The sequence below is a fragment of the Cherax quadricarinatus genome, chromosome 48 (assembly GCF_038502225.1).
Source record: "Cherax quadricarinatus isolate ZL_2023a chromosome 48, ASM3850222v1, whole genome shotgun sequence".
NCBI lineage: Eukaryota > Metazoa > Arthropoda > Malacostraca > Decapoda > Parastacidae > Cherax > Cherax quadricarinatus.
The window spans coordinates 2,635,270-2,655,683 of record NC_091339.1 but is presented as its reverse complement, the minus strand read 5'-3'; the positions used below and the strand labels follow the sequence as shown (position 1 = coordinate 2,655,683).

Sequence of the window (20,414 nt, the reverse complement as noted above, 5' to 3'; positions counted from 1 at the left end):
AAGGATGGAGTCCCCCTAAATAGGTAAATAAGTTACTTTCGAGATATAGGCCGCAGCGCGCGGCACCCCCGCTGCCCGGGAAAAAAAATTTTCCCCGAAAAATTCGCTTTATTTTACACTTTTTTCCGCGGCCTACGAGTGTTTATTACAGATAACCATTGTAAATCCGTTTTCTCTCATCACTGATGAGAGAGGGCGGACCTTCTCTTCACCTTCAGGGGAAATATCGATAGAAATTTATTCCTCGGGGCGTCATATTATGCTATATATTTTTTTTTGAGGTGTACTTTTTATGTTTATATGCTATTATTATATTGCATTATATCATAATAGATCAATTGTGATAGATAAATAAGCCTTATAATTGATATTAGCGTGGGTATGGAATATTTTGTTGGCTGGAGGTGTCGGCCATTTTATGCACTATTCCCAGGGGTTCCCGATTGGTTCCTTGATCACATTAGCTCCACCCACTCTGCAATGATCTCAGATGGTGAATTTGTATTATATTAGACATAAAAAGATGTACGAAAACGATAAAATAACACGGGGAAAAACGTAACGAAAACGTCAACAAAGCTGAGTCAGCGCTTCGTACGCACTATGTCGCGTCAGCGCTGTCACCATGCCTGTTATAAATGGCTGTAATTCCTTTTAGAAACATCGTACAAGGATAATAATTATACCAGCGTGTAGCCAGAAAGTTCAGCTATTTTTTGGTAACAATAACTCAGTTTTCATATATTTTCGAATTTTTTTTTGCTCCGCGCGCGGGAAACCTCAATCTCCCCTTAAGTGTCTCCTGTTGGTTGCTGAGGTTACAGTGCTAAGTGCCTCCTGGTGGTGATGGTTGCCGAGGTTACAGTGTGAAGTTCCTACCTCTGGTGATGGTTACTGACGTTAGTGTGAAGTTCATCGCGTTGGTGATGGTTGATGATGCTAGAAGTCCTGGATACAGCTTCCTGGCAGCTTTAAATAAAGATTGAACATGGCTGTCATGTGAACGACTCACTAAATCATAATGACCTAATTATAAACAACCCACTGACAGCACAGCGTGGTACAGTGGATAGCTCACTGGTCTGCTAGTTTTCGGATTTTCTTGTCAACAAGTTTTGTTAAGGTCATATTCGTGTACCTAGACAAGAAACAGGGAGTCATCTACGATTTTAGTGTCATACTAACCGTCTTTCTAATTCAATGTTCTCCTCGAGGAATTCAGACAATTAACAATAAACATTACTAACAGAGATACGCATAATACAAAGCCTAATATAACAAATTCAGAACGACAATGCAGTAAAAAAATGAGGACTGCAGACACTAAAATACTTAAAAAAAAAAAAAGATTAAGGAAAAGGTAAATAAAACACGCACTCCAAAGCACACTTAGTAAATCAGGTAAAAGGAACATGAATAAAAATTAAAATGGCAAATATAAGGCAAAAAGAAGCACGTTCCTAAATGAAAAATATAAAAAGGTAAACAAGACGAAGACGAAAAACAGAGAAGGCAAATAAGAAGATAGAACGGAAATGTAAAACAAATGTAATATCAAGAAACCATTCAATCAACAGGCTGGAAAGTTAATAAAGGAGAGAGAGAGAGAGAGAGAGAGAGAGAGAGAGAGAGAGAGAGAGAGAGAGAGAGAGAGAGAGAGAGAGAGAGAGAGAGAGAGAGAGAGAGAGAGAGAGAGAGAACGTGCAAGTGTTGAGAAGAGGAAAGGAAAAAAAAAAGGGAAATTAGTTGTAATAAGACAAAGGAGGAGAAACAGAAGACACATACACAACTTAAGAAATACTAACAATAATTATAATATAAATTTAAGCGATAAACCCGAGTGGGTCATACAGCACTGTGGGTAGGCATATGTGTAAGGCTCAGGGTGTACGAAGGCTAGGGGTATGCGAGGGCAGGGGTTAACAGAGATGGTTGTGACAGCGAATGTAAAACTGAAATCAGGGTTGGCGCAATAGGTTAGTGTTTGGTAAAAAAAAAAAAAAAAGTCAGAGAACGTCTTTGAGAGCACAGAGTACAATGTTCCAAACCCGACAATAATGGGAAGACGGTCAAAATCGAAAAGGTGGTTTGACGGAAAACAATTTCACGCATTCTAACTCGGACCAATATTGCTGCTTGCTGTGGCGGAGTTGTTCAGAGAGAACTGAAAAGTAGTCCAAGAAAGGAATGCCCCTATGGGAAATTGGGAGGTCGTGAATAGCTGATCGAGCGGTGAGCCTGCTTGTTCAGTCTTGATTGTTGGTGTGTAAAGGGACCCGGCAGAAATAACGACTTTTTTGTGCATACTTCAAAATACGACATAACCAAAGATACACACAAAGGGTGATGGGATGAGGGGAGTCAAATCTTTGGATAACTTGTAATGCATTTTGGGAATCCTAAACAACTAAGAATGACAAAGTGGACATGGTTGCGATGTATATGACAACAGTGGGAAAGACATGCAACTCTTGTGTGATATACTCGCTGACTAGTAAATGAGCTTGGATTGTTCTTTCTGCAAAAACAACGTGCAGGTTCAACAGAGCGTATAGGAAGATTATTTATCAATATGTCTGTAATTTCCCTCAGCTCCCTATTTCTCCACCCACCACCGCTTAATCACTGACTAAAATAAGTGATCCCAGGGATAATAGAGAGGTATATGCCAGTGACCAACAGTGGGTTAAATGGCAGCCACATGATCCAGGTAATGCCCACTCATTGATACTCACTTGGCCCTAGCCAAATACATCGCCCCACCGGGCAGGGAAGTGATGCAAGATTAGTCGATTGATTCATGTGGGCCAGCACAGAACCTCCCGTCTGACCTCTATTCTCTGAACAAAGAAGCGTGTTGCCCAGCTTCAGGCTGCGGTTCCACCTGCTTGCTCAACTTCCAGGTAAGGTAAAACAAGGAATTTACGGGCCGCCGTGCACGGTTAACGCACAGGTCAGTGTTCAATTTAGTCTGTATATACCATAGTCATCTCGACGGAGCCAAAGCTCACCCAGGATGACTATGACATTGAAGACCGTAATTCCCCACTGGGAGTAAAGGGCCTAACATCAGGGTAAGGAAGACGAGGTGACCATAGTGCCGAACATATCACCGGAGGAACACATCAACCAAATAACCTTTGCAGTAAATTCTCGTTTGGCGAATCAGGAGCAGCTTTAATAAATCTCAACAGTTATTCACGACACTATCGGTATTTAGGTCCATCCTGGAGTATACAGCACCAGAATGGAACCCTCACCGAAAAAAGCATGTCAAGAAACAAACTGACTTCAGATAGAACCAAGTTAGAAACATACAAGATACTCAGAGAAATTAATAGGGTTCGAGAGGATACAGGCAGAGGTTAAAGACACAGATGAGTTACAGGGATATCAGCAAGCATTTCTTCAGTCTCAGGCTAGGAGTGAGCTGCTAAAGAAATAGTGGAGGCAGACTTCATACATAGTTTAAAGAATAAGTATAATAGGGCCAATGAGGCTAAGAAAGAGCAAACCCAACAAGTGATAACTTAAAGTCCTGGACCAGGAGCGGAGACTCAACTCCTGCAACCGCAATACGTGAGTATACATATAACCACACATACAAACAAGATAGAATAAAAAGTTTAACACAACGAAAATAATGCATAGGAAGAGGTATACATAAATATATGAAGAGACAAATGATGCAGATGAAAAGACAAATATATATAAATAGGCATGAATAACGCATATGAAGAGACAAATAATGTATATGCTTCTTTATAAACATTGTGTATGAATAGATAATGATGCAGACATGTATGAGGCAAATGATCAATGACCACTTGTAGACGCGGAAGAGGAAGGCAAATGATGATAATGATGAACAGGAAGAAGACAAATGATGATAAAAATGAAAGAGAGTCATGGGAAGACGACCGTATTAAATAAACGACATCATAGACGAACAGGTAGGAAAAAACACTACACAGATTAGAAGGCAAGGGAAGGAAACGGAAAGGGAGGGGAGGAGGAAAGGGAGGGGAGGAGGAAATAGGGAAGGAGGACAAGGAAAGAGTAACAAGGGGAAGAGATGCAGGCGGGGATGGAGAAGGAAATGGAGATGAGGTGAGACGGAAATTAAAGAGAACAGGGGAAATGTAGCCGATAGAAGAAGGGGGGATAAACGCGCAGGAAGAGAGAAGGATTAAAGAAAGGTAACAAATAAGGAGAAAGAAGGGAAAAGAGATAAAGGAAGGAAAGTAATGAGGGAAATTAATAAAGACAGGAACAAAGGAATGCAAAAATGAAAAAAAAAAAGAGATGAAGGTATACAGGAAGAAAGATCAGCAGGAATGAAGACATGGAGCGAAGGAAAGCAGGAATGAAATAAAGAAATGAAGGCAAAGAGGCTAAAGAGTTGATGGGGCATAGATGAAGGAAGGTAAAAATGGAGAGAGAGAGAGAGAGAGAGAGAGAAAGTGAAGTTAGAGAGGCAGGAGTGTTGAGGGAGCATGCATGAAAGACTAACGAGCCAGGTTCCACCCTCACAATCGTGTTTACGTTTCTCATGTCCGAATTTTTTACCCCTGTGCAATAAAGCAGAATTAGTGGGTAATCCTCTCTTGCTGCAGGCCAACACGTTCCTCAGGCACTCACTCTCTTGACATGCTTCTGGTTAGTGTTGCTGGGGCTGACAGGTGAGGGTGGCGGTGGTGACAGGTGCGGTTGGTGGTAATGGTGGCAGTGATGACAGGTTGTGGTGGTAATGGAGGGAGGCTAACTTCTTCAATCAAAGAAGAGGTTTTGATACGATCACTCAAGAATGGTTCTCAGGACAATCCCCACAATTCTGCAAGAACCACTTTCAGAACCAAACATTACCTCCTGCAAGATGTTCGGGCACAACCATCGTTGCTGCAGTAAGCGACTTAGCCTATACAGGGGACTTGTTTGTGGACTCAGGACGTAACAGTTATTGAAGACTGTGATCTTCAATCGAGGTAAATTACCTAATAAAAAATATATACAGTAACTCGCCGAAACTCTGAAGAATCAATAGACGAAGAGAGAAAGAGAGAGAGAGAGAGAGAGAGAGAGAGAAAACAATGGCAAATACATTTGCCTCTGAGTAAATACAAATGAGAATTGTATCTAGAGAACACGATAATACTGGAGGTGTGGTAACACTGCACGGAAATGTTCAAGCTGGGTGATGAAGTGGATATACCAGGGGTAAAATGTGACTACAAAATATCTTTGAAGAATCACACAGTAAATCTTGCAAAACTGCAGACAAGAAGTTAACGTCACTAAGGCGTATCTGGTACATGATTGGCAGCACGGGCTGCAAACTATATGTTACATAAGAGCGCTCAAACCTTAAATTTTCACGACTTTCTTGGACTAAATGACCTCCCGTCTAACCTATCACTTTTGGACATAATCAAGACCCAGGCAAGGCGACTTATCTCAGGCCTGGATCTAGCCTTGATGGCTCTGTTAATACTGCATTATTTTCAACATAGGAGAGATGTGAGAGGATTTACTGTTGTGTACAAAACCAATGTTACCATACTTGGCCCCACCTCACGGATAGCAAAATGACAGCTTCTGTGCCACAAGACGAGCAGCAAACAGCAAATACACTCTGACTGTACCTTTCTCTAAAGCATCACTATACCTGCAAATATTCATTCCTAGAATGATGTCAGGAGCATGTAGGCACAACAAATGCAATAGTGCACTAAATATAATCGATCAAGCCTAATTACTGACCATACCTGGCTCTAACTTCATATTTTTTTCTGTTTTCAGGTCCTTTAATAATAAAGATAAAATAAATATAATCCTATGGGGGACTTTTAGTTCAGCTGAGTAAAGTAACAGCTCTTAGTATGTAATATATGAACTCTTTAGTGCAACACTATAAAAATATTTTTGTGTGTGTGAGAGCGCGCAGGGACAATTACAAGAAATATAAAGAGCTTCTTTACTAAATGGGGCTTAAATGACCAGCAATCTGCGTGGTCAATTAAAAGGAAAATTAAAGGTTTTAGGAGACATTTAGGAGCGGATGAGTGTGGGAGGAGGATGAATGTGGGTGGATGAGTGCGTGTGTGGATGAGTGTGTGTGGGAGTGGATGAGTGTGTGTTCGGGTGCATGAGTGTGTTGGGGTGCATGAGTGAATGTTGGAGTGCATGAGTGTGTGATTGAGTGGATGTGTGTGTGTGTGTGTGTGTGTGTGTGTGTGTGTGTGTGTGTGTGTGTGTGTGTGTGTGTGTGTGTGTGCGGGGGTGTGGATGTGTCTGGGGGGTATGGATGTGTCTAGGGGGTGTGGATGCGTCTGGGGGTGTGGATGCGTCTGGGGGTGTGGATGTGTCTGGGGGGTGTGGATGTGTCTGGGGGGTGTGGATGTGTCTAGGGGGTGTGGATGCGTCTGGGGGGTGTGGATGTAGCTGGGGTGTGTGGATGTGTCTGTAGATAGAGTAGATGTGTGTGAGGGAGTGGAAGTGTGTGTGGGAAATGTGGGAATGGATGAGTAGGTGAATGTGAGAGTGGATGAGCGGGTGAGTGTGGGAGTGGGTGTGTGGTAGTAGTCGAGTGCGGGAGTAGGTGGGTGAGGGTGAGCGTGGGAGTGGGGTGAGTGTGGGGGGAGTGTGAGACTGGGGGTTAGATTGGGTGTGAGAGTGGGGGGTGAGAGTGGGGGGTGAGAGTGGGGGGTGAGAGTGGGGGGTGAGAGTGGGGGGTGAGAGTGGGGGGGGGTGAGTGTGGGAGTGGTGTGAGTGGGAGTGGAGGGAGTGTGGGAGCGGTTGAGTGTAGAAGTGGTTGAGAGTGAATGGGACAGTCAATATATGGGTGAAAGTGACTATGTGCGACAATTATCCTTCTATGTTCGACAGTTACAATCCCTTTCTATCTTCGACAGTTACATTTATTTCTATGTTCGGCAGTTACCCTCTCTTCTATGTTCGACAGTTACCCTCTCTTCTATGTGCCACAGTTACCCTTGCCTCCCCGCCTCACTCTTGCCTCTCTCCCTCACACTTGCCTCCCCACACGGTCTCCACTATTAATTATCGATAACGAGAAAAGTTACTATCTTTGGTGTTATTGTGTGATGCAGCTAGAAGAGGGAACCATCTGCTGATGCAGCTAGCAGTGAGATCCAGCCGATGATGCAGCTAGCAGAGGGCACCAGGTGGTGCCCTCTGCTAGCTGCATCACCAAGTTCTATACTCTAGCTACCTGCATCTAGCATGCAGCTAGCTAGAACTGAGTATACTACAAACTCTAATAACACAATACAGCGAAAAATTAATGTGAAGGACCTGGGAGTGGTAATGTCTGAGGATCTCACCTTCAAGGATCACAACAGTGTCACTGTCACATCTGCGAGGAAACTGATAGGATGGATAAAGAGAACATTCAAGACAAGAGATGCCAAACCAATGATGATCCTTTTTAAATCACTTGTTCTCTCTAGGCTGGAATACTAATGTACATTAACATCTCCATTCAAGGCAGGTGAAATTGCAGATCTAGAGAATGTACAGAGAACCTTTACTGCACATGTAAGTCCCATCAAACACCTTAACTACTTGGAACACTTGGAAGCACTTGACTTGTACTCAATGGAGCGCAGGGGAGAGAGATAAATTATAATCTGCACCTGGAAAATCCTGGAGGGACTGGTCCCTAATCTGCACACAGAAATCACTCCCTACGAAAGCAAACAACTTGGCAGGCGATGCAAAATACCCCCAATGAAAAGTAAGGGCGCCATTGGTACACTAAGAGAAAACGCAATAGGTGTCCGGGGCCCAAGACTGTTCAAGTGCCTCCCACTAGCCATAAGGGGAATTACCAATAGACCCCTGGTTGTCTTCACTGGGAGCTGGACAGATACATAAAGTCAGTACCGGATCAGCCGGGCTGTGGTTTGTACGTTGGACTACGTGCGGCCTACAATAACAGCCTCGTTGATCAAGTCCTAATCCACCGGGAGGCCTGGTCATGGACGGGGCCGCGGGGGCATTGATCCACTAAATACCCTCCAGGTAGCAGTATGATCGATCACCTGGTGATGCAGCTAGCAGTGATACAGCTAGCATTGTGAACCACCTGCTGATACAGCAAGAGGAAACCACCTACTGATGAAGCTAGCAGAGTTATTTATGAAGGGATGAGGCGTGCATTCTGCTGCATTTGCTCCTGCCTTCAATGTGAGTGAAAACGAGTGCAAAGATGAGAAGAGAATGATGGGAGTGTGAAGGAAGAGAACATAATTATTTTTTCTTAAGCTCATTTTCAAAATTCCCAAGATTTCCAGCAATACTGGCCCCTGACTGGCGGGCCCAAAGTAATCACAAGTATCGCCATCTGTTGGGCATACTTGTAGTCGCCTGCGTTTCCTGAACTTTCTGGTGTGAGGTACTGTGTCGCTTCCTGGTTGAATTACCTTCACCCGGCCCAGCGTACTTTTTCTTCAGTTTATGGTACCAGTAATCTTGAATACTGGGTTATTTTATTTTGTTACTGGTTATCAAGAATAATTTTAAATAATTCACTTTTTTAAGTGACTCCTCTTTTCTGGGCGTAAGGTAGCCTCTGTTTTTTTTTTTTTTTTTTTTTTTTGTCAGCTCGAGCTGCAGAAGACGCTGTTTGTGTGTAAAAGGTTGGCCGGAATCCAACTCTGGGAAGTAGAAGGAAGACTGCAGCCACATTCGCTTTCCTAATTTGCAAGAGGCTTTCATTGAAGTCAGCTAGGCCTGTATACCTTGTACAAGTATTTGTAGAAATATAGATTATTACTATTATTACCTACATCTCCAGGTTTTTATTTATTTATTTATTTATACTTCGCTGATTTCTGTCCGATCCAAGTCTTTACAAAGAATTAATGTTTGTTAATGGTATGGTTAGAGGTAAATTTACTTATAATAACGTAGAGTTCATCGAAAATAATTAAATAACATGCACGGTCGGGTTTAGTTTGGCAGTGCGGGGACTTAAGTCCATTAGAGCGTTAGTATACCCAGGCAGGCTGTTTAGTTGGAGGATAGGCTGGTGAGGGAGTCATCTGCTTGTCTTCCCTCCCCCATCCTTCACATCCACACCCAATATAACCCAAGTCAACACAGCCGGGAGAGTCAACACACTGTTACTGGATATATGAAAGTGACACTAGAGGCTGCTCTTGCCAGACTGCATGTCGGGTCCTCCCTCCTGATCTATCACCACATAAATATAATGTGGTAACCTATGTGGATGAGAAATCTTCTCTCGCCTCAGATAAAAAGTATTAAATAATAAATCTTGTTGCCGTATATTCATCGGCTAGGATATTAAGTGGCAATCTATAAATAGCAACAATTTTGCTGTATTTATGAAAATATCAAAATTTTTTCTCGTCAAATGTATTACTCAATTTCGACGCTTGACGTGATCTATTCCCTATCCTCACTGTACTCACCTAATTGTGGTTGCAGGGGTCGAGACTCAGCTCCTGGCCCCGCATATATATACATCGGAGGTTAGGATAACAACCAGTCTGGTTCTAAGTATCAATAATGGTTCCCTCATTTAACAGCCTTTCCCAGTTCGGGCAATTTAAATCTCACTGACAATAATATCATAGGACAGTCTATTTCGTCTGTGCATGCGTAGAACATTCCCATAGCTCGATTGCTACCGCACTCAATTCACACACTGAGGTCCGGGGTCGATCCCTGGTACGGCTGGAAAACATTAGGAGGCGTTTCCATAAGACACCTGCTGTCCCTGTTCGCCAGTCAGTAAAATGGGTACCTGGATGTTAGTCGAGTGGTGTGGGTCGCACCCTGGGAAAAGTGACCTAATTTGCACGAAATGCTCTGCATAACAAGCGGCTTTCTATACAGCAGTATGTCACTGATGTCAGCTAAGCCTGCATACCTTGTACATGTACTAGTGGAAATAATGATATAAAATATATATACGTATAAAAATCAATGCCCCGAGGTTGCCCACTATTGGCATTCAGACTCTGGAGGAATATATACACGGATGCAGATTGCCTAAACTTCTATAACAAACGCCTAAACCAGTGAAAGGGAAGCCTTTATCTTCAATAAGTGGAAATCAGTTTTCTTCCGTGGCATACAGAGCGTAGATAAATTACACACATGTGCAACTCTTGGGTATCTTTATTGAGGAAACGTTTCGCCACACAGTGGCTTCATCAGTCCATACAAAGGAGAATCTTGAAGAACAGGAGGAGAATGAGGTAATCAGTCCCTCAACCTTGAGTCGATGTGGTCAGTCCATCAATCTTGAATAGAATACGGCATACGTGCTGAGAAGGAGCTTATAAACCGTTGGCAGGAGAGGTGCAGAAGTCATAGGTCGTGTAACATTTGTTCAATGTTGAAGTAGGTCGTGCCCAAGAATTAGGCAAGCGAAGAATTCCCAAGTATTAAGATCCCAAGAAGTTGCAGTGTTTGACAGGTTTGTAGATGAATGGTTCAGAGAACCGACATGTTGATGAATTAGACACATGTGCAACTCTTGGGTATCTTTATTGAGGAAACGTTTCGCCACACAGTGGCTTCATCAGTCCATACAAAGGAGAATCTTGAAGAACAGGAGGAGAATGAGGTAATCAGTCCCTCAACCTTGAGTCGATGTGGTCAGTCCATCAATCTTGAATAGAATACGGCATACGTGCTGAGAAGGAGCTTATAAACCGTTGGCAGGAGAGGTGCAGAAGTCATAGGTCGTGTAACATTTGTTCAATGTTGAAGTAGGTCGTGCCCAAGAATTAGGCAAGCGAAGAATTCCCAAGTATTAAGATCCCAAGAAGTTGCAGTGTCTGACAGGTTTGTAGATGAATGGTTCAGAGAACCGACATGTTGATAAATTAGACACATGTGCAACTCTTGGGTATCTTTATTGAGGAAACGTTTCGCCACACAGTGGCTTCATCAGTCCATACAAAGGAGAATCTTGAAGAACAATAGGAGAATGAGGTAATCAGTCCCTCAACCTTGAGTCGATGTGGTCAGTCCATCAATTTTGAATAGAATACGGCAAACGTGCTGAGAAGGAGCTTATAAACCGTTGGCAGGAGAGGTGCAGAAGTCATAGGTCGTGTAACATTTGTTCAATGTTGAAGTAGGTCGTGCCCAAGAATTAGGCAAGCGAAGAATTCCCAAGTATTAAGATCCCAAGAAGTTGCAGTGTCTGACAGGTTTGTAGATGAATGGTTCAGAGAGCCGACATGTTGATAAATTAGACACATGTGCAACTCTTGGGTATCTTTATTGAGGAAACGTTTCGCCACACAGTGGCTTCATCAGTCCATACAAAGGAGAATCTTAATACTTGGGAATTCTTCGCTTGCCTAATTCTTGGGCACGACCTACTTCAACATTGAACAAATGTTACACGACCCGGTGGCCTGGTGGCTAAAGCTCCTGCTTCACACACGGAGGGCCCGGGTTCGATTCCCGGCGGGTGGAAACATTTCGACACGTTTCCTTACACCTGTTGTCCTGTTCACCTAGCAGCAAATAGGTACGTGGGTGTTAGTCGACTGGTGTGGGTCGCATCCTGGGGGACAATATTAAGGACCCCAATGGAAATAAGTTAGACAGTCCTCGATGACGCACTGACTTTCTTGGGTTATCCTGGGTGGCTAACCCTCCTGGGTTAAAAATCCGAACGAAATCTTATCTTATCTTATCTTATCTTATCTGACTTCTGCACCTCTCCTGCCAACGGTTTATAAGCTCCTTCTCAGCACGTATGCCGTATTCTATTCAAGATTGATGGACTGACCACATCGACTCAAGGTTGAGGGACTGATTACCTCATTCTCCTCCTGTTCTTCAAGATTCTCCTTTGTATGGACTGATGAAGCCACTGTGTGGCGAAACGTTTCCTCAATAAAGATACCCAAGAGTTGCACATGTGTCTAATTTATCAACATGTCGGTTGTCTGAACCATTCATCTACAAACCTGTCAGACACTGCAACTTCTTGGGATCTTAATACTTGGGAATTCTTCGCTTGCCTAATTCTTGGGCACGACCTACTTCAACATTGAACAAATGTTACACGACCTATGACTTCTGCACCTCTCCTGCCAACGGTTTATAAGCTCCTTCTCAGCACGTATGCCGTATTCTATTCAAGATTGATGGACTGACCACATCGACTCAAGGTTGAGGGACTGATTACCTCATTCTCCTCCTGTTCTTCAAGATTCTCCTTTGTATGGACTGATGAAGCCACTGTGTGGCGAAACGTTTCCTCAATAAAGATACCCAAGAGTTGCACATGTGTCTAATTTATCAACATGTCGGTTCTCTGAACCATTCATCTACAAACCTGTCAGACACTGCAACTTCTTGGGATCTTAATACTTGGGAATTCTTCGCTTGCCTAATTCTTGGGCACGACCTACTTCAACATTGAACAAATGTTACACGACCTATGACTTCTGCACCTCTCCTGCCAACGGTTTATAAGCTCCTTCTCAGCACGTATGCCGTATTCTATTCAAGATTGATGGACTGACCACATCGACTCAAGGTTGAGGGACTGATTACCTCATTCTCCTCCTGTTCTTCAAGATTCTCCTTTGTATGGACTGATGAAGCCACTGTGTGGCGAAACGTTTCCTCAATAAAGATACCCAAGAGTTGCACATGTGTCTAATTTATCAACATGTCGGTTCTCTGAACCATTCATCTACAAACCTGTCAGACACTGCAACTTCTTGGGATCTTAATACTTGGGAATTCTTCGCTTGCCTAATTCTTGGGCACGACCTACTTCAACATTGAACAAATGTTACACGACCTATGACTTCTGCACCTCTCCTGCCAACGGTTTATAAGCTCCTTCTCAGCACGTATGCCGTATTCTATTCAAGATTGATGGACTGACCACATCGACTCAAGGTTGAGGGACTGATTACCTCATTCTCCTCCTGTTCTTCAAGATTCTCCTTTGTATGGACTGATGAAGCCACTGTGTGGCGAAACGTTTCCTCAATAAAAATACCCAAGAGTTGCACATGTGTCTAATTTATCAACATGTCGGTTCTCTGAACCATTCATCTACAAATACAGAGTGTAGTAGGATACAGACAGGATGTCAGTACAGCATACCTGTGAGACATGTAAAAAAATCCTTGGAAGGAAATCCAGAATCACATGCAACCTCTCCTTTTCCAAACATCATATCTCTTGTACTAGACTAAATACAGCCTCAAAAAATGACCTCGAACTAGCAAGGTGTTTCTGGTTGTGTAATAAAGATATAGAACTTTGGGCAGGTATCAGAAAGGCACTAAGGAGAGTAATAAATGATAAAAATAATCAAGAAAACAAAGATGACCTCTTGGATAGTCTACCAAAAATATATAAAACATGGGAGAAAGAGATAGGAGTGAACCAAAAAATGCAGAATGCCCATACAACAACATATGACTCGAAACTATCTAGTCACCCACATAGTGCTAAACCAGACCCATCCCCCAGTCATAGCAGTAATACCCACAGCGCTGGTGCTGGCCCAGGCTCAGCCCCGAGCCCCAATGCTGGCTCAGTCTCAGCCCCCAGTCTTATTGCCAATCCAGACTCTACTAGGGACCCTACCACAGCCACCACTAAAACCTTAAATATACAACCATCATTGCAAAAGACCATGGCCCACAGTACAGATATAGGGAAGGAGGGAGTCTCCTCCTCCTTCCTCTATTGAGGAAAGTAGACGGAATCCAGGACGGGGTGGCCCTGGCTTGGATACTGAGGATTGTAGTGCAGTCCCAGAACCTGCAGAAATTGACAGCACGCCTCCCAACAATTTTATCCATCCATAAGTGAAATTGTGCAAATACTATGCTTGGGGCATTTGTAAGCATGGAATATCAGGAAAAAAATGGGACATGCAACTTTGAGCATCCCAAAAAATGTAGCGACCTCATGTCTAAAGGAGTGTGTCGTTCTTCTTCCTGTACTTTCTTTCACCCAAAAATGTGTCACTCCTCGGTCCTCCAAAAACGGTGTTACAATATCAACTGCCCTGCATACCATCTAAAGGGACCAGGAGGCACAGACCCCGCAAGACAAACAATAATAGCTACGACAACCCAACTTCAGGTGATTTTTTTAGTGGCAAAAAATGGAAAAAGAAAATGGAAGGAAATAACAAAAACAGTCCACCACCTTGGAGCCTTGTTGGACTGGAGGAGCAGCCAGTGGTCACCCACGACCCCCCAGAACTACAACTACTGATGCCAATAACAAAATCCCCCCAACAAACACAAAATACAACCTCGTTCATATTTGCTAATATACAGGGCCTAAAGTCATCCACCAACAACAAAATACCTTTTATCAGTGGACTTCTAGAGAGAGTCTAATGCAATGTTTGCAGCCTTCACAGAGACCCACACAAAAGATCACTTTGACAGTGAAATATGGATAAGTGGTTACAACCTTTTTAGATGCAACAGAAACAACAGGCAACAAGGGGGATGGGTTGGCCTGTATGTCAAAGAGTCACTCATCTGCATGGAGTTGCTGAACACCATAAATGATGTAGCTGAAGTTCTATCAATAAAGATCGAGAACCAAAACCTAGTCATTGTGGTTGTATATAAGCCACCAGATGTAGCCTCCCAACAGTTTAAGGAACAGCTACTGAAAATTGATTACTGTCTGGAAAGCCTTCCAGCTCCATCGTAAAACATCTTACTGCTTGGTGATTTCAACTTAAAGCATACAAAATGGAAGAATGTAGTGAATAATGTAATAGCAGAAACAATCCCTGGAGGCAGCGCAGATGAAAGGTCACACACACACGAGCTACAAAGTCTCTGCGATAAACACAACTTAAGTCAGCAGATAGTGGAGCCAACAAGACTAGAAAACACGCTTGACCTTGTATTCACAAATAATGAGAACCTGGTAAGAGACATAAGAAAATAAAAAACAACTAATTCCGATCACAATCTAATCGAAGTCCAGACTTACATGCACAGGGGTCCTGATGCACGAAGCTGTGAAGGTGTCTTCACCAAATACAACTTCAACAACAAGAACATCAACTGGGACCAGGTAAACCATGTCTTAAATGAAACATGTTGGGAAAATATCTTAAATAACATGGATCCAAACCAGTGCCTTGAAAGGATCAACTTTCTGGCAGCTGAAGCATGTTCTAGGCATATTCCCCTAAGAAAGAAGAAGAGCAGGAGTAAACTGGAGAAAGATGCTCCCTCTACAGAAGACGACGAAGAATCACTGAGCTCCTCAGGAACGCTAGAATATCTGATACACGGAAGGAGGCACTGACCAGGGAAGTGGAAACTATCGAACTTAAGTTAAATGACTCTTACAGGAACCAGGAGAGACAGGAGGAGCTTAAAGCTATTAGTGAAATTGAAAGAAATTCGAAATATTTCTTTTCATATGCCAAAAACAAGGCAAATACCACATCTAGTATCGGGCCCTTACTCAGACAGGATGAGACTTACACAGATGACAACAAGGAAATGAGTGAAATACTGAAATCCAGGTACGACTCTGTGTTTAGTGAGCCACTAATCAGTCTGAGGATCGATGACACAAATGATTTCTTCATGAATGAGCCTCAAAACTCCATAAACGTATGCCAGATTTCCGACATTACCCTAACTCCGATAGATTTCGAAAAAGCCACTGACAACATGCCCATGCACTCAGCCCCAGGCCCAGACTCGTGGAACTCTGTGTTCATTAAGAACTGCAAGTAACCACTCTCATGTGCCCTAAGTACACTATTTAGGAGGAGCTTGGACATGGGTGAAATTCCACAGTAACTTAAAACAACGGATATAGCCCCACTCCATAAAGGTGGCAGCAAAGCATTAGCTAAGAACTATAGACCAATAGCTCTAACGTCCCACATCATAAAAATCTTTGAAAGAGTGCTAAGAAGCAGGTTTGCAAACCACCTGGATTCCCAAAAACTGCACAATCCAGGGCAACATGGGTTCAGGGCAGGTCGCTCCTGCTTCTCACAACTACTGGATCACTATGATATGGCCTTGGATGCACTCGAAGAAAATTAGGATACAAATGTAATATACACAGACTCTGCAAAAGCGTTTGACAAGTGCGATCATGGCGTAATAGCGCACAAAATACGTGCTAAAGGAATAAATGGCAAAGTGGGGAGATGGATCTTCAACTTCCTAACCAGTCGAACACAAAGAGTAGTGGTCAACAGAGTTAAATCGGAGGCTGCCATAGTGAAGAGCTCTGTTCCACAAGGCACAGTACTCGGCGACCCCCATCCTGTTCCTCATCCTCATATCAGACATAGACAGCACCGTATCATCCTTTGCAGACGATACTAGGATCTGCATGAGGCTGTCATCTATTGAGGACACGGTTAACCTCCAAGAAGATATAAACAAAGTTTTCCAGTAGGCAACGGAAAACAATATGATGTTCAATGAGGACAAATTCCAACTACTCCGTTATGGAAAACTGGGGGGAGTATAATAAATAGAACAGAGTATTACTACAAATTCTGGCCATACAGTAGAGCGGAAAAATAATGTAAGGGACCTGGGAGTAGTAATGTCTGAAGATCTCACTTTCAAGGATCACAACAGTGCCACGATCACAAGTGCAAAGAAAATGATAGGATGGATAATGAGAACGTTCAAAACGAGAGATGCCAAGCCAATGATGATCCTTTTCAAATCACTTGTTCTCTCTAGGCTGGAATACTGCTGTACATTAACATCTCCGTTCAAAGCAGGTGAGATTGCAGATCTAGAGTGTACAGAGAACCTTTACTGCACGTATAAGTTCTGTCAAGCACCTTAACTACTGGGAACGCTTGGAAGCACTTGACTTGTACTCGCTGAAACGCAGGAGAGAGAGATATATCATAATCTACACTTGGAAAATCCTAGAAGGAATGGTCCCAAATCTGTACACAGAAATCACTCCCTACAAAAGTAAAAGACTGGGCAGGCGATGCAAAATACCCCCAATTAAAAGTAGGGGCGCCATTGGTATACCAAGAGAAAACACCATAAGTGTCCGGGGCCCAAGATTGATCAACAGCCTCCCACCAAGCATAATGGGAATTACCAACAAACCCCTGGCTGCCTTCAAGAGAGAACTGGACAGATACCTAAAGTCAGTGCCGGATCAGCCGGGCTGTGGTTCGTACGTTGGACTGCGTGCAGCCAGCAGTAACAGCCTGGTTGATCAGGCCCTGTCCACCGGGAGGCCTGGTCGTGGACCGGGCCGCGGGGGCGTTGATCCCCGGAATAACCTCTAATTTCGTCCACCAGAGACCTAATGAATTCACCTAAATGAAAATATAAAAGACCCTGGTGGGCGAAACCACTTCAGGCAAATTAGGTAAATTTTGTCCCAGGATGCGACCCACACCATACAATAAGTGTCAGGGGCCCGAGACTGTTCAACTGCCTCCCAGCACACATAAGGGGGATTACCAACACACCCCTGGCAGTCTTCAAGCTGGCACTGGACAAGCACCTAAAGTCAGTTCCTGATCAGCCGGGCTGTGGCTCGTACGTTGGTTTGCGTGCAGCCAGCAGCAACAGCCTGGTTGATCAGGCGCTGATCCACCAGGAGGCCTGGTCACAGACCGGGCCGCGGGGGCGTTGACCCCCGAAACTCTCTCCAGGTAAACTCCAGGTAAACACCAGTCGACTAACAGCCAGGTACCCATTTTACTGATGGGCGAACAGGGACAGCAGGTGCCTTATGGAAACACGTCCTGTTTTCTTGTTTTCCCCGTACCGGGGATCGACCCCCGGACCTCAGTGTGTGTGAGGTGAGTGAGGTAGCAATGGAGCTACAGGAATGTTCTACGCATGCATAAAAGGAATAGACTATCATATGATATCGCTAAAATGCCATAAGCCGCATTGTCTCGTTTACATGCTGTCGGTATACTTTACCACTGTATTACCATAGGGTGGAGAATGTTTAGTGATGGTGTGGGGAGTGGTGTAGTGAGAAAGATGTTTAGTGGTGGTTGTTTTGGGGGGAGAGGGAGGGCAGAGTCGGTTGGGTAGTGGGGAAGAAACTGAGCACAGCGGTCTCACCCTGCCAGCATCAGCCAGGAAGCAGCTGCACATTGGAAATCGGTAGGTGGTTGGGGTCGAGGAGAGGACATGCAGCAGACGTGGGGGGTTATTACCATACTGGGACCATATTAAAAGACGTGGTCCTAGACCTAACCAGACCCGTCTTCAAGTGTAAGTGGTTTTTAGGGAGCGGCGGTCACAAGAATGTTAGCCTACGGCTCGTTCAAATTTTGGTATGAGACAAGTTTAGTTCGGCAACAGAATCTGAGTTCCTCGTTCGTGAGTGGACGGCTCGCATCAACTACACTATGTATCTACAGTAAACCTGGGTCATACACACTCGACACCCTCCCAATTTTAACCTCTTCCCCGCAACTCAACTAATCCTCTTCCTTACCAATTCCACTTCTCACCTAAACTATATAAGACGTCGTACGACTGCTAAAACACGCAAGTACTGTAAAAAATCAGCCAAATTAGAAAATGTTTCATCCGATTAAAACTTTGTTCCATGATAAAAGCATGAATTTCGCCGGTGCGCGCACACGCACTCGTGCACACACGCATTCTGCCCAACCATCGCTCACTGAACACCATAAAGTTTACCAACTTGTATATCACATAACGGATGATATAACTGAACGTTTATCCTCCATTTTTCACTCTGACCGCTGGAGTTATGATGAGTCGTGTGTATCTCACCAGGGTCTCTCTCTCTCACCAGGGTCTCTCTCACACACCAGGAAGGGTCTCTCTCTCTCTCTCTCTCTCTCTCTCTCTCTCTCTCTCTCTCTCTCTCTCTCTCTCTCTCTCTCTCTCAACAGGGAGGGTCTCTCTCACCAGAGAGGGTCTATCTCACTGAGGATGGTCTGTCTGTCACCTAGAAGGGTGCCTAGGTGAGTCTTATTACTCTCGGAGCCCGGCCATGGGCCAGGCTCGTCTGGTGCTTGCCTGGTCAACCAGGCCCGCTGCTCCACATATCCATCATAGCCTGGCTGATCTGCCATCTGGTAAAGATAATTGTCCAGTTTTCTCTTGAAGACTTCTACACCTGTACCAGCCGTGTTTTTTATATCTTCTGGTAAGATGTTGAATAGTCTGGGGCCACGAATGTTGATACAGTGTTCCCTTATTATGCCCACCGCACCCCTGCTCCTCACTGGTTTTATTTTACACTTCGCTCCAATGAATGCATATTCAAGACATTAAGGCGTTCCCAGTAATTTAAATGCTTTACTGGCTCTATGTGGGCTGTATTTGTTCCAGCTCTGATATTTCTCCAGCCCTGAACGGGGGCCATCAATACCGAACAATATTCCAAATGAGGAAGCACTAGCGATTTGAAGAGTGTCACCATAGGCTTTATTTCGTCATCCTCTTGGCTGTCGTGATCTTTGTCTTATTCTTTGAAAAAATGGTCAGCTGACATAATTATTCCCAAGTCTTTCACATGTTCCTTTAGTTCTATTATGTGATCCTCTTGAGTTCTGTATACAGTGTTCCTTCTGAGTCCTTCATTCTTTCCATACCTAAGCAGCTAGAACTTATTACCATTGAACGCCATGTTGTTCTCCACTGCCCACTGGAAAACCCAGAGGAAAAAATTCCTATCGGTGTATCCCCTGAGGGTTCGTTCTCTCTTACATGTGATGAGAGAAAACGAATTTACAATGGTTAACTGTAATAAACACTCGTAGGTCACGCAAAAATTGTAAAATAAAGCGAATTTTTCGGGGAAAAAAATTATTTCCCGGGCACCTGGGGTGCCGCGCGCTTCGGCCTATATCTCGAAAGTAACTTATTTACCTATTTAGGGGCAGTCCATCTTTATTTATGATTGAATTGACTTGATTTTCACAACAAACAGAGGAGAATGATTGCTTTACAAGGTAAAGTGTACCATTCTGAACTATCCCAAATATTTTTAGATTTATGTGGGCAACAAGACCGACATCTTCCAATATGTCAAAAAAGTTATGAAACTTTATTTTTTTTTAGCATGAAGATAAGGTTTATTTTAGAATTGGTACACTTACAGTGATGGAATTAGAGGTATTCTATCAGCAGCAAGTGTCAAAACCACTTTTCCAAGTACCACTGAGTAGGACTCCGCTGCTAAATGCAATATTTCGTAAATTTTGCATATTTCATTTCTTTTTTGGCCGATATGATTGAAACTTCAGCACAGGATACTCGATATAAGCTTCTAATAGTACACCAAAAATGAACGTAATCGGTTGAAAAATAAAGAAGTCGATATGTTACACCTGACCTCCCCCTTATTACCATTGAACGCCATGTTGTTCTCCACTGCCCACT

At 43.6% G+C, this 20,414-nt stretch overlaps 1 protein-coding gene across 1 annotated transcript in view; it reads right to left on the bottom strand.

The window, feature by feature from the left end:
• Positions 1–850: 850 nt before the first annotated feature.
• Positions 851–20,414, bottom strand: part of LOC128696112 (uro-adherence factor A) — a 1,051,771-nt gene continuing 1,032,207 nt past the window's right edge. The window contains exon 11 of the mRNA XM_070094815.1: positions 851–969. Coding sequence (XP_069950916.1) covers positions 876–969 — 94 coding nt within the window. The 3' untranslated portion in view covers positions 851–875. The remainder of the gene's footprint in view (positions 970–20,414) is intronic.